The sequence below is a fragment of the Platalea leucorodia genome, assembly GCF_965183815.1.
Source record: "Platalea leucorodia genome assembly, chromosome: 14".
Lineage (NCBI taxonomy): Eukaryota > Metazoa > Chordata > Aves > Pelecaniformes > Threskiornithidae > Platalea > Platalea leucorodia.
Window position 1 is genome coordinate 7,991,424 of NC_138836.1, and position 15,181 is coordinate 8,006,604.

Genomic DNA, 15,181 nt, shown 5'->3' on the forward strand with positions numbered 1-15,181 from the left:
TACTCAATTTTTACATCCAGGGTTAAAAAAATAAATATTGATAATTTATACAGTGTTTTAAACTATATAGGCAAGCCAAGGCAGGAGATACCGTATTTGCAAAACATTTGAGATTTATTATACATAAAGACATGTTGACTTCAGACAAAAGTAATTTGGAATAGTGTATCTCACATCATAATTAACAAGCTATCTTATTTCATTGTGTTATTCTAATATCTTATATTGTAGCCTCAAAAATTGTTAAGATCAGCTTTGAGGTATATTAAGAGTTTTAATATTTAGAGCAATTTAAGAGGCAGAAGAACCAGCTAAATATCTAAAAGAAAATCAGAAAAAAGGAAACAAATTCATACTTTATAGTAATTTATCGGAACAGAAATTTCTGCTGTAAATATAAAATTTAATCATATTGGAACTGATCTTCTATTTTCAAAACTGAACTGCTGAAAAACTTTCACTGAGTTTACAGTATGTGGAAAAAATACCGTTCATTTCCAACTTCATTGCATCTAGAGGTCTGTAACCAGCACACTTATCACGATATATAACTTAATATCGCATTTTATATTTAATAAGCAGCTCAAATAATTCTGAAGATCAATATCTACTCTTGACATGTTTTTAACTGAAGAGAGAAATGCATTATACCATGAAAAGAAAGCAGGAAGGGTAAGAAGGTGTAAGATGCATACAGAAATACACCTCATCTTCCACACATCGATGAATGTGGGGATCATACTGCCTTCTCAAGACAGCCAAGAGTTGCAAAATCTTCACAATTAAAACAGGCAAAGTACATGAGGAGAGAAGGCTCGCTGATGTTCTGGGTCTAGACCAAAGTGAAATGTGCATATCATGACCAAAGTATCAAATACGACCACAGGTCTTAAAAGCGCAAACAGATTTGATTTCCTTGCAAGCGCAGATGGTGTTCGAGGAGCACATTGGACAGGTGAGTTTAGCGATCTTTGCTCAAAGTCTAAAAGACAGGCAACAGAAAAAGTTATTTCCTGGAAGAGTTAAATAAGGCCCTCAAGCCTGTCCGGTTCTCTTAAACTACTTAGAATAAACTTTTCTGAGGGGTAACAGGTGAAAAAGTTTCAAGACTTGAACAAAACACAAGACCGACCCAACATGGATGACCTTGTGTTTAACAGTTCACCGTGAAATTCCAGGAAGGCTAAAACCAGGAGAACGTTTAAGCTGTGCTAGTGTAAAGCAATATAAGTCCACAGACAAGCTTGCAGCCCTAGCAAAACTGCTTACAAACAAATAAGCAAGATGCAAGGATGAACGTTCTGTTGAGAAAAAAAATAAAATGCATTTTTGAGAAGTTTGCTTTTCTTCTCAGGTTAAGATTTCAAGAGGAGTTCCCGATACAGAAGCAGTACCTGCTGAATCTCCCTGAGGTCCAGCTTGGTTCCCTTGATAAATGGCATTCTATACAATACAAATTTTGAGTCTTTGACAAAGAATTTCTATGATATGCTAAGGAGATTCTTTTAAGTATCACGGGTCATTGTTTCTCACTGTTTCAGATGCAGACATTTCCCCAAAATGTCCTGGGAGGGACAGGGTGGGCAGTTTTGCCACCAACTGGTTTTACTGGATTGAAATTTCCAAGGTTCTATCATACTTGAAGAACAAATCCTAGAAATTAAAGGAAGTCATAAATAATATTTTTCCTGGTGCAACATTACACACAACAAAAGCAGGTTTTCCATCTGGGATTCACATTAATATTGGACTTTTTTCCTGATGTTTGTGCTCATCCTCTAAGTTTAACACAGAAATTTAAAAAAAAATACATTTATAACTACACTTTGAAACAGTAGATCATCAACCACTCCAAATTCTGCGTTGAATATCACCAATATTTTTATCCCATGCAATGCCTATGGTGAAATAAATGTCTTGTAAAGTCTCTGCTGCAAAGAGTTTACAGTCTGGACAAACCAGAGACAGACTGAAAGAAAAGCTGTATCAAACAAGTGAAACATCCAAGCCAGAAATTAGAATGTAAAAAGCCCCTTTATAAACATGGCATTTTGCCCAGATTCAAAGGTCCCTCCAAAAAAGTCTATGTTTATGATCTGGACTATATTATTTGACCTAACAAACATTTATACTTCTCTCCACATATCTAACCTTCTTTGATTCTTTACTCTTTAAAAACACTACAACTACTACTTCCAGTTATAATATTTTTACAGAGTACTCTTTGAAGAGAAACAAGATATTCACTTAAGTAAAAAATTAATATGACATTGCCCCATTATTATAGCCACTAAAAATGAAAGGCTTTGTCCTAAATCAAATCATACAGCTCTCCCCCATCAAGAAAAGTCTGACTTTTTAAATGACACTGAACATTAATACACATTTGCTGTACAAAAATAATTGAATGGACAATTGTTCTTATTCATATGTAAATGTCATTAGTCTCTTTCAAGAGAGAACAATGTATTTTTCATAGATTTCCAAGTTGGGGGTGGTGGGATAGGGAGAAAAGCATACAGCTTTGTATCCCAATAACTGTAATAACACGAAATAGTATTTTTACTCTAAAGGATGCTTGATATAGCTAATAAACATAACATGCATATTAGCACTACAGGACATCATATTACTTAACAGCTTTATTTGGAGTGGCAAGTGTCCTGCTTCCATACATAACAAATATGTCTGCCACTAGTAGTAGAGACTCTGACATCATTAGGTATCGAAACCAGTTCAAAATATGTTTAGAAATTGCGAAAGCTTATACACAGTAATAACTTATTAGATGCAATTTCATAGAAGACAGCTCAAAAATGCAACAAACTGTATCTTCAATTGCCAGCACTGAAAGTTGAACTCAGTTGAACTTTGTGAACATGCAGAAATCATACTAATTTCAAAGGGAGTTAGTAAAATCTGAGCGTAACAAAATAGTAGATACTACTTGAAAACTTCATATAATTCTGCCTAGTGCCGGGTCCAGTGAAGTAAAAGAGTCTGTATACGCTGAGTCAACACAACGTACTTTTCTCCCCAGCATTACTCCCTTTTTTTTTTTTAATATATTGTGTTTCAGCAGCTCCTGAACTTTTTACACTCATTTCAGGATCTCCTAAAACAGTCATTAAAACTGTACTCCTACCTTTATTTCACAAGTGCACCATGTAGCAATAACAGTGGATAGTACCTGCTTTTTCTAGTCAATGTCTTTCTCCCTTAAAAAGCAGGATCTATACATGTTTTTAAAAAAAAAAAAAAAAAAAATCAAACTTTTAAGGAAAAAAAAAAGAGAGAGAGAGACACTTTGAGGTAGAGATTAATCATGCAGCAAAAGATTAATTCCCAGCTGCTTGGCAACCATCTGGACATTCTACTGGTTAAAACACTAGTTTGAATTGCTAACCTACCTCTTTGATCTTTCTCAATGTCTCCAGCACATATGTGCAATAATTAAAGACATAGTTCACAAACTATTGCAAAAAAATAAATAAATAACTGTATATGTACATATATATCTACATGACCAGACCAATTAGTATCAGGAATTATAAATCACAAGTCAGTTTATGAAAACATGTCTCATCCTGACATGCACTGTATGTCTCACACCAGTCTAGCAATAAAATAAGGTTTGGGTTTTATTACATTACATTTTGAAGAGTTATCAAAGCAAGGCAGGACGTGATTTCCTCACATGGAAGACAATGGACAACTTGCGTATGTTCTCAGGAACAGGACATTAATCAGCCAGGAATCGTGTTAACAGAAGTCAAGATTGCTGCGTTTTTAAACATGAACTAACAGATTACTATTCAGAATGACTACTCGGTGACGAGAACCAGTTTACAACTGAATTCTCAGTGTAAATCAGACACTGCATTCAAAATAGACATCAGGTTTATGCATAAAAGGAGAACGTTCAAATGAACCAGAGAATATTCAAAGTCACAATACACACTGCTTGGAATATTTTTAAGGGGAATAAAACAGTATTTTCAGAACCAAGTTGTCATAAGAAAAAAGTTACGGAAAAGCGGAAACCAAGATGGAAGCTACAATTAGGTCTTATCTGCCTTTTTGCATTTTCTTGCCCTTTCTTATGGGCCACACTTGTGTGAACAGAATTCAACATGCATTCCTACATTTTAACAAGAATATTCACCAGCATTAAAAACCTAAACCATTTTTACCCCTTGGAAAACAGCAAGAAGTTTATAACCAGAAGTGTGACTTGGACTGTTCTGGATGAACAGGATGGCAAAAGAAGGGGAACAGGGAAGGAAGAGGAAGTAAAGAACAGAGGGATCAGAAGAAAAAAAAAAAAAAAAAGAATTCCAACACATGAAGCTCCAGTTACTGTAAGAGTCAAGTTGTGGGCCCACCTGTGGATGCCTGTGCAACTCAAATGCTTTCAGAAAGTCCATCAAAACCACTCTCCTCCTATTATTAGTAAATACCTCTGAGCTTAAAAAGCGTAAACAGGATCACCAGCCCCATTACCTGCCTAAGTAGGCTCCTTTAGCTGTATTCAGCTCTCCTAATTCCATACACATATGTATCTACATCCATCTACCAAGTAGATTTAAACTCTAGAGACATACATACACATGAGCACATGAACGCTTTTTTTCATTATAATATACAAAAGAACAATACTGATATATTTTGTTACTATTCTTGGAAGATATGAACAAAATATCTGTTTTCAATGAGGAAAAAATATCAAATCCATGATGTAGCTAAAAGCACAATAATGTTAATTTTACATTGGTAAAAGCTCAGTTTAATTGCAAGAGTCCTTCTTTTAGGATACTATCTCCATATTAGTTTTATTTGTTGCTTTTAATTTGGCATGCATTAAATGTTTAATTCATGTATTTAAATACTTTACCATAAAACAGAGCAACCAAGAGGAAGAAATCAAAACGAAAAGGACAATGCTCACTGATCACCACCTCCTTCTAACTGCAGGGACACATATTTTTATCCTCACATGTTGGGTTTTTTTTGCCTCCTAAAACCCCACCTCTCTTCTATGATAATATCCGCAAGTGTTATTCACTCTCCCTCCCAAGTCCTACAACTTTCTTTCCTCCCTGCATTCTTTCCTCTACATTCTATGCATGGTCCCTTTGGGGAAAATCACAGCCCTTATTGCAACTCTCTCCCTTGCAAGTTATAATCTCTTGCCAGATAAGTGAGAAGCGCAGTAAATCTGCTGCTTTCAACACCTTAAATTCAGAACACTTTTAGCCATATCAAGACTTAACTACAACATCATCGCTGCAGCATGCTGATTTTATATCACTAGATCCCAACACTTTTGTTGCAGTAGAACTATATACATGGCTTGATGATCTTTATAAACAAAATTTGTGTCACGCAACAAATGGGAGTGCTCATTCATAAACAAAGGAGAAAAACATAAAGAAAGATTACAAAGATAAAGGTTCTAAATAGCTTTTTTAAAGAGGCTGCATCTAAAGATAGAATTCTTGAATACAGAAAAAAAACTCCTCTCTTCCTTTTCATCTTGCTTCCAGTCTTCAATCCATGAAAATGCATTTTCAGGGGAAAAAGATGTCTTTTTCCCATTCTCTACACTCTAAGTTATCTTTCACTACCCAGCTCATCTCTCCTTTTCCCTGGGCATGTACTCTCTCTTCCTCGGTCCTCATTCCACATGACAAATTGGTGGAAATTATCCTGCAGGTATTCTGTATCCTCTTGACAACTCCCCCATTGCCTTCCCCAGAACTACTCCTCCCTCCAGTTGCACTGCACTACCTACTACTCCAGCTGACTGTAGGAAAGACAACCGTTTCTGCCAGACTGCTTTAGCATACAAGAAGCTGGAAAAGCACCTGGGCTCCAGTGTCCAAAGACTTTATCACTGGATTTCCTGTGACTTTGTCACTGGATGTGACAGGAGCACAGTGGTGAAGTCAACAAAACTACTGGAAACATTCGATGTTCTCAGTTAACCCAGACAGATGAAGCTTCATAGACAGTTACTACACAAAGCACCGAGCTTGCTGGTTTGCCTAAAAAAAAAAAAATTATTTAAGAGTTGCTCAGTACATATTTACTCCTGATGTTAATTATAACCTTCAATTTAAAAGAATAAAAAGAGAAAATTATTTCCAATATTCTTGCTTCAAATTTGTTTAGGTTTCATTTGCTGACTCTAGAGAAATAAATAGCTTTGCTTACAGAAATTATACAGAAGGAAATTGAGAAAGATGCTAAGAAAAAATAAGATTGACAAAATGAAAAATTAAGAATCAGAACTTCTTTAAAGGAAACACCAAAACTTCTTTAAAGGATACATCAGATAAACTAGTTGTTTGAGAAAGGTTAACAAAACACCATATTTTATTGACATAGCTAAATTTGTTTTTTAATTCCAGAAGAATTTCAAACCCATATCTTAGCAGTAGCATTGGTTCTGGTTTTCTGAAAAAATCACAAATAAGAACTTTTTCTTTCCCGCCGCCTCTGCTTCATGGAGTATTGGGTGGCACTCAGGATGACCGAAGGTGAAGTTCAAAGGGAGGCTTTTTCCTATTTATCAAGATAAGCCAGTCATACCATCTGTTCTGGTTTGCTGTACTGCTGAAAACTGACACATTCCTGTTTTGTTGCATCTTCCTTGTTTGAACCCATGATTTTTCGGTAATGACAGTTTCCCTAATGGTTTAATCCATGTCAGAAGTATTTGGGGAAAATATGACTAAAAACCACTGCCTGATGATATTCACATTTTCATAAATCTGTGATGTGGTTATCATTGAAAATGGCCATGTGTTTAGCATTACAGAGTCAAAACAGGTGCAGGAATGGTTTATGAACAAAGGTCTAAAGGTTAAAAGCAAAAAATCGCAGTTATCCTATTTTATGTTCTCCCATTCTACTACAAAGAGGTTGAAAACAGTTAAAGGTTTACCAAAAGCACCATTTCTCTGTTAATACATTTACATTCTATAAACGAAAAGGCTTTATTCTTAACTGAGCTTCACAAACAAAATAAGATGAAAACACATTTAAGTTTTGTACTTAATAGCACACACATGGTGATTGTGAAACACTGTCTATAACCTTTCCAGTTTAAACTAGCCCACAGTTGAGTACCATTAGCAAAAAGCACTGGATTTTTACTGTGTGGTTTAGAGGATTTTTCCACTGAACTAGCAAAGTATTCACTGAGTATTTTATGTAGCTACTTGGCATGCATTCCTGTTTATTTAATTTGAAAATATTATTTAAATGACAACATTGTGCTTTCAATTTATTTATTTTTTGATCTATTTTCACATCTTATGAAACCTTGCCTCGCCTCATCCGGAGGCAATGGTGGTTTGAATATTGTCAATACAAAAGAACAGTCACTCTGAGACCAGAGCAGAGAAAGTGAAAGGCAATGTATTGTGCAACTGCCATATCAGGCTGCTTGTTTAAGCATCCAATTAGACTGCCAGCTATCAACATAAAGCAGACTTTCATATCCATTACTTTATTAACAATAGAAGTATCTGCAAACCAAATTTACTCTCCCGTGTATCTCAGCTAAAGATGTCTTCTGAAGCGTCCTTGAAAGTAACTTTAGGACAGTTCTAATTCATAAGTGTCCTGACAACGTACCATGTAAAAGGAAGGACGATTTCATGGTTTGCAGATGATGCCCCTTCCTTTCCAACTCGTACATATTTGGAGTCCTATGTAGGTCTAAGTACTTGTGGATAGCTAGGGAACTGTGTACATATGCCTCAATTTTCCAAGAGCATGTGGCTAAAAACAGAAATTTGAAGGGCAAAGAGAGAAGAGTGTTGGGTTGGGTTTTTTTTTAATTGTTTTCCTAATATATGTTGAATTTCCTTTCCCGAAGTCTGGTCCATCAGACCATTGACTCACTGACTTTCAAAAAAAACAAAAAAAAAGTGGTTTCAGAAGAATCTGAACTATGTGCTAAACATAGGATATTTGAGCTTTATCTCATGACTGATGTTTTAAATAAACTGAGTAGTATATGACAAAAATATCATAGGCATACATCTTCCTCAAACTATGAAAAAGGTAAAAATTACCACAAAACTACTGTTGTACACGTTCAAAACAAAATAACATGGTATGAGAGAATTAGATAGGCAAGCTTTGACAGTAATCTCACGAATTAACAATGTTCAAAAGAAATAACACAAAAACCCATATGAATAAATGAGAATTGGAGCTAGATGAGGCAAATATAGAAATAACGTAGGTCCTAATAGAAATAAGGTCTAGATCTGCAGATTTTTAAAGGTACATAGAAAGTAAACAAAAATCCTCACTAAATCAAGGGTTCCATTGCTTCTGTTAAAAGGTACTTCGGAAAATTCCTAGAATTCAAACTCTTCTACACTAAAAATTCCTTCAAAGGAACAGTAAATGTGTTCAGAACATCTTTTTTATTCCCTAAGTAATTGAGAAATACATTAAGTATTTAATGTAAAGCCCTGTCACTTCAGCAAAAATTCTCTTACATGAGATTTTTCTGCTATAACAAACTGCTTTGTGAATACCCAATTTCCAAAGAAAATGCCCTAACTTACTAATTTGGGTGTAATTTTCTTTTTCTAAAAAGACTAAAAAGAATCTTACCTCTTTTTCACGCATTCGAAATAGTGCCTGTTCATCACAAAAAGCGCTACTTTTTCCTAGGCCAATTTTGGGTGTCATCTATTGAATGAGAAAAAGTTCAAAACAACTTAAGTTCAAAGCAGTAACTCCAAGTAAAATCAATTCTAACCAGAAATGAAAAATATTAAGCACGTTTGTTCGCCCTTATAAAATAACAAGGGAATATAAATACCTACCAAAGACACTGGCATCGGTTTTTCCCGCAAATACCTTGGATTTTCTAACTGAAAAACAAAAGGTTAGAGAAAAAGTAATTATGTCAGCAACACCGTTTGTTACTGTTTGTAAGAAATATCTCCAAATATTCAAAAAAGTTTGCAAAGACAACTCTGCATGCGTACTTTGAGAGGTAATCTGTATCAGTGAGGGTACACTCAACACAGGAACCGTATCACTCAGAAGAACGACAATGGAACCGATTTAAGCGTGCCTTCCGACATACACACCAGTTCAAGAACTGCTTTCCACTAGAAAATTTTAATCTGCAAATCAACAAAACGGTACTGTCTCTAGATAAATGGCTGTAACCTAGAAGTAACACACAAATTAATTTTCCTGTGCATAATTCTTTCTCCTTTACAACATTTCAATGATCCTTAAGAAACACACTCGGCAGAATGCAGACGTCCAATAACATACTGCCACCTTTTACAAGTTATAGAAAATCTTCATAAGAGATCATGTTGTTGGACATGACCTACTCAGCAAGTTTTAAAATTTTAGTGTTTCCTAATGCAAATGGATCAAAAATGGCACTTTTTTTTTTTCCAAACCCTTGTGCTTGTATAAATTCCATCAATGCATGTTTTAGAAGAATTTGGCAGCTAAATACATAGCTTATACAAAAGATGTCCAACTTCATTGGATAAACTTTCATTTAAATCAGTGTAAAGCTAGAATAAATTTACATATTACAATGATTTTAATCTACGTGTTTTCAAAAAACTACAGTTGAGTGCATTGAAACTATATCCACATATGTAAGTCATAGAGACAAAACATAAGGAAATACTTCATTAACAGTACTGTATAATTAAAGCAGCTCTTTCAATCACTATTTTTAAGAACTGAATACAAAACATTGTTCACAACCCACTTCCTCTATCAGACAGCTATATCTTTTTAATTTTCCCAGACGATGAGGCTCAAACATCACATCACAGAGAATGCATAACACCCAAGAAAAGCTTTCAAGGGTATAATCTTGTAAAATGTGGCAGAGAGATTTGGAATACGAATGTGATTGCAATAAATCATCTTACAACATTTAGACTTTTTTTTCCCCAAAAAAAGATTAAATTGATCTATGAGGCATGGCAAATATATCAAATGCTTGCACTTTCTCCGGTATTATTAAATAAATTTGTGTGTTGAATTTATCAGTGAAGAAGAGGCTTAATCCCTCTGAAATTTCAATTTGATACAGTATTATTCATTTCCTGTCCTAAAAGGTTATGTAGGATTTCTATATGCTGTTGAAGAGTCGTCATATTTCACCCAGAAGTAGTTGTAGATATTAGCAGCTTTAACACGTACATTCAATTTCAATGAATAATATTATCTAATATTTTAATACCATACCTGAAAGTATATAAAAACAATAATTTAACAAATAATCTATTTGTTTATTGTCAATGAGTTTCCTAAAACAGATACATTAAGCTTTCTTTCATATAAAGCATCCTGAGTTGTTTTATTTCAGGATTTTTTGGTGTCTTTTTTTTTTTTTTTAAATATGCCACAAGGATTGGCATGCAAAAACCATGGGTAGACATTAGTGCATAAAGGAATCCTGTATGCACCTACCAAAACAAAAAAAAAAAAAAAAAAAAAAAAACAACAAAAAAAAAAATTGGACACAGAAGAGGAGATTGGTGAAGAGAGGAATACAGGAGTGACAACATCATGGGGCATTAACCACAGAAGACAGATAACGGGGGGGGAAAAAAGGCAAGAGAGACAGAAATAAAAAGTATAGAAATTCTAAACCAGGAAAATTTAGGAGTATTTTCTTTGTCCTACACATTTGTATCTGCAAGAGCATTTTCTATCTAAAATTATCTAATTTTACTAGTATTATACTCTTCTTTCTAGCTCATTTCGCCTACTTCCCCATCCATCTCACACGCCTAATCATCACCTGTACAGACAGGCAGGACTGAAGGTGGCTTGCCACAAGTCCAAGGTAGAGCCCTGATCTGGCTCCCCAGAAACCTGAGCAGCAGATAACACTGAAAGCCTTCACCAGTACCTGGGGGAGAAGGCGAAGGCTGCAGAACCAAATTTCAAAGGCTTAATTATTTTCAAAAGCGCTCTCTCTCACACAAAATGAATACAATCACCCTTTACTTTCCCTTTTTTAAAGCTAAAAATTATTGTAAATATTTACAATTAATTCAAATACTTTATCTGACCATGAAATTAAGCTATTTACAGTCTTCATTTCAAAACCAATCCAAAGAGCTAAGGTATATCCTACTTGTTTATGAGAAAGAAGGAAAATGTGTCTCTAATACTTTGTATGGCCTAAGTCTTGCATTTTTTGATTTTGTAACAGCAGCCATATGTGCTTTGAAGTTAAATGTTCCCACTTTGTTACTTGTTGTGGATTATATCCACTTAAACTGATCTGTAAACATTTAATGTCTCAACATTCATTCTTTTCATGCTGGTCTACTGCAAAACTTCTTGTTCTCAAAATTACACCACATTAAAGAGGGAATATCACAATAAAGAATGCCCAAAAAAGAAAAAAGCTTGTATTTATGAGAAACATGCAAATTTAAAAATAATAAGCAAAAGGTCAAAGACAAACCAAAATACATATGTATGAAACTGAAGGACTGCCATGAGAAGAACAGTAAATCACATGCTTTTTTAAGAGTATGAACCAAATAAATGTCATCATGAAAGACATCTTTATTTGAACTAGAATTGAACTCTAATTTGTAAATACCACTTCTTAACAAAAATGGCATTTTGAATTTCTTTGTAGAAGAGATTTTGGATTCTCCTGTTCTATTAGGCAGTCAAACAGACAACAAACCATGTTTCAATTTGTGAGGACGGGCATAGTCACCTTCTAGTACTTGAGTTCTCACAAACCGGAGCTGGGAAGGCTTTGGATGATCAGATCCCCTTTAAGAGATTCCCATTACCTAACAGAAATAATGTACTTTATGAAAATATACCCATTCTCCTAAGTTGAAAAATGTATGGCAGAAATCTGCATAAAGACACAGATTCCAAAACTGAATTTGAGGTAAATTAGCCGTAATTTTTAACCTAGTATTTTCAATTTCTATTTCTGTATAAAGCAGTCAAACCTAAACATTTTTGAAGTACACAATTTTAAAGCTACCAGTGCAAGCAATAGGAGAAGTAAATCGAGCTGAAATGGTTTCTCCCAAAAGCAAGGACAGTACAGAAAAAGCACAAATTCAAGCACTAAGTACTGCCACAAGACTCATCCTCAGGACATCAACTATATTTCACCTCTCTGGCTGAAAACAGCGTACAGGCTCTGTATCTGTCATAGTCCAGAAACTTATGCCAAAGTTTCTGCTCCTTTGACACAGTAAATACCACAAAAACGACAACATTAACGTTATGCTTTCATTCCACCCTTTCCAAAGTCACATTTCGTTCTTTGGAAGATGTTTATCAAGGTATACGACTGCAGCTTATTACAGTTCAGTAACAGAGTCAGAAAGTATGTTGTATATATTAAGATTCAGGAAGAAGATCCACATTTCGATCAGCAGGCTTGTTGTACATTCCCCCTTAAGCTTCTTCAAAGACAAAATGTGATTGTTTTCAAAACAAGGATGGAAAAAACACACATGAAAGAGTTAAGAACACTTAAGATTTTGAAATGGTAAACAACTGAACTGAACCTTGCCCTAAGTTTTTACTTTAATCTAACAAACCCAGCCAGCCAGCATGTTCCCTACAGAAATAACTGCTGAGTAGCTTCAGGAAATTTGAGTAAGGACATTCTTATCTAACATCATAATTTGTAGGGAAGTTCACTTTAATGCTGCTTCTGCAGTCTTAGTGGAAAGACATTAAAGCACATGAAGATTGTTTGTCAGCATGGAAGTTGAATTTATTTTTTGAAGTCACAACACCACTTGGAGTTCACTGTGGGAAAGTTTTTACAGTGTTGCTGCCCTCCAACACCACAACATATACAGTAGGTATGTTTATAGTAAGCAGACAGACTAAGAAACCAAACAAAAGATAATCAAATGGTTTGTACAGAAATGGTTGAGCTTAACTAGACTGGAAAGACACAGGCAGATGTGAGCCAACTACACAAAACAGGCATTAACATACACTGTTGCTGTAGCCACCCAAGAATTCTCTATGCCTGCATCTACTTTAACCCTGTGTTATATATAATTGCTCCAAGAAAGAAGAACATAATGCAAGCCACTGACCGCGGAATTTCTTTGGTCTAAGTCCTCTTAAACCTTTATTAGGCAATAACATTTCCCATGATAAATTCTTCTGGGCAAGACCTGAGCATCCAGGTTCTTTGTACTGAAGACCCCACATCACTTCTGGTAAAAGCTAAAGAGTTAATTCTTGTCCTGGCTGAATTCCAATGATGAAAAATTATGTTCTCCCTGATTAAAAAACCCTTTGCTCTTTCCCCAGGGTACAATCTCTTTGTATGCTTTCTACCTAAAATGAAGTGCTGAATTTCCTGGGATGTTTAAAAGAGTTGCTTTGTCACACCTAAAATGGGCTACAATTCAGTGACAAATTAAACTATCAGAAACTGTATCAGAAGCATCATGAAAAATATATATATATAGAGAGAGAGAGAGGCAGGCAGGTCAGGTAAGAATATGCAGTGGTCTAATTCACTGTTGTTCCTTTACATAACTTAAATTTGATATCCAAAAAATTATGTTTGTCTGCAATCTAAAAAGGTTAGCAACTACAAGAGGAAAAAAAGAAAAAAAAAAAAAAGAGCAACTTTAATTCCGTTATCCAGCAAGCTTCTTTTCCTGACACTACATATATTCCACAATAATTATTTTTGAGACATAACTAAAGGGCAGGTGAGGATGTTCCACTTATGAGGCATACTAAGTTTGCAACAACATGTAGAAGTTTATTGCCAGCTGTTAATAAAATAAGACAGCTGAGGGATTTTTATTATATTCTAAAATAGCTAAAGAATGACAAAGAAAGTTCAAAGTAACAACACAACCAAAGATTACTTGCATTTGTTTAAACTCCTGGCTCTGAAACTTCTCCCTTCAAACAGCAATACAAAAGGATTTCTTCTTTTCTACATTGCAAATGCAACTTCAAGGCATGAACACTTAATAAAGGATAGTTCCCACGTCAGTTTAGATAAGAGTCAATAAGGGCTAAGAAAACCACATTTTTATAGTGTATTTAAAATTAGCTTATATTAGTATTCCATGTATGAAAGGCAAATTCATCATAATCAAAAATCAGCTTTTTTTTTTTAAACATTTACCCATGCATGACTAGAATCTAAAGAACTGGAACAATAAAACATTTGATAGAGATAATCAGGAATGCTGCAAGGCAAATGGAAAAATTCTTTTATTACTTAGGAGAAGCAACAATACTAGCAAAGTAAAACAATAGTCTTACTTCTCGTGTAGAAAATGTTATTACTAATAACAACAAATATATCTGAAGCCTACATATTACAGTCTATTAAGCTTTGACCTCTCTGCTTAGTAGAGAAATCATAAAATTATTTCCCAAATTTTTCACAATATTTCCAATAATAATAAAAAAAAAAAAATCTCAGCCACTGATGTAAGTGTATCATAAAAAGTGCAAACACATTCAGTATGTGACCTTAAAAATACATGACCTTTGAAGAAGAGGAAATTTAGAATATATGAAAGAAGTAGAAGCCCAGAAGATAAGGGTGAAAATAAATTAACAGTTTATAACCAGTCATTATAACCCAGCCAAGCGTATACTGGAACAGTGATGGCTTAGCAGCAACTCACAGCTGGACGATGCTAAGCTTTCCTCACCTTTATGTAGGGCACTATCTCGATATTTGCAGATTCTTGAATAAAAGCATATTCTCCCTATATACTTGCCTGAAATAAGAGCTTCCTAAAATTTCAAGGATTCTTACTGAGAAAAATCATTGTATAAGGACTTGTCCAGAATTCCCATGATCAGCTGTCCCCATCATTGCAAGAAAAATGTACAGAAGCACACATTCTTTGCCAGACTAGCAACCCCAATTCACCATTTATTCCTTGACACACAATTAAAACTCAAAAAAAAAAAAAACCAAGGAAATTTTGAAAAGCTTTTTAAAAACAACCGTTCTTTATATTAGGCAATTCAAAGTGAAAGCCATTCTGTATTTCCTTTCCTAACTTTCTCCCACTACTGGGGGAATACACTACTGGAAGTATTCTTTTGGGTCAAGGGTCTTCTGTACCTGAGGTGGGATCGCTTGTAAATTAAGTTTCTGAAATGTTCT

The 15,181-nt window shown here is 34.7% G+C and overlaps 1 protein-coding gene across 3 annotated transcripts in view; it reads right to left on the reverse strand.

Annotated features, from left to right (window-relative positions):
- The window catches only part of CEP112 (centrosomal protein 112), a 174,874-nt gene that overhangs the window by 144,143 nt on the left and 15,550 nt on the right, over positions 1–15,181 (reverse strand). For all 3 annotated transcript variants that reach the window (XM_082326516.1, XM_082326517.1, XM_082326518.1), the window contains 2 exons: positions 8,856–8,903; positions 8,641–8,718 (listed from right to left, as the gene is read on the reverse strand). In XM_082326516.1, coding sequence (XP_082182642.1) covers positions 8,641–8,718; positions 8,856–8,903 — 126 coding nt within the window. The remainder of the gene's footprint in view (positions 1–8,640; positions 8,719–8,855; positions 8,904–15,181) is intronic.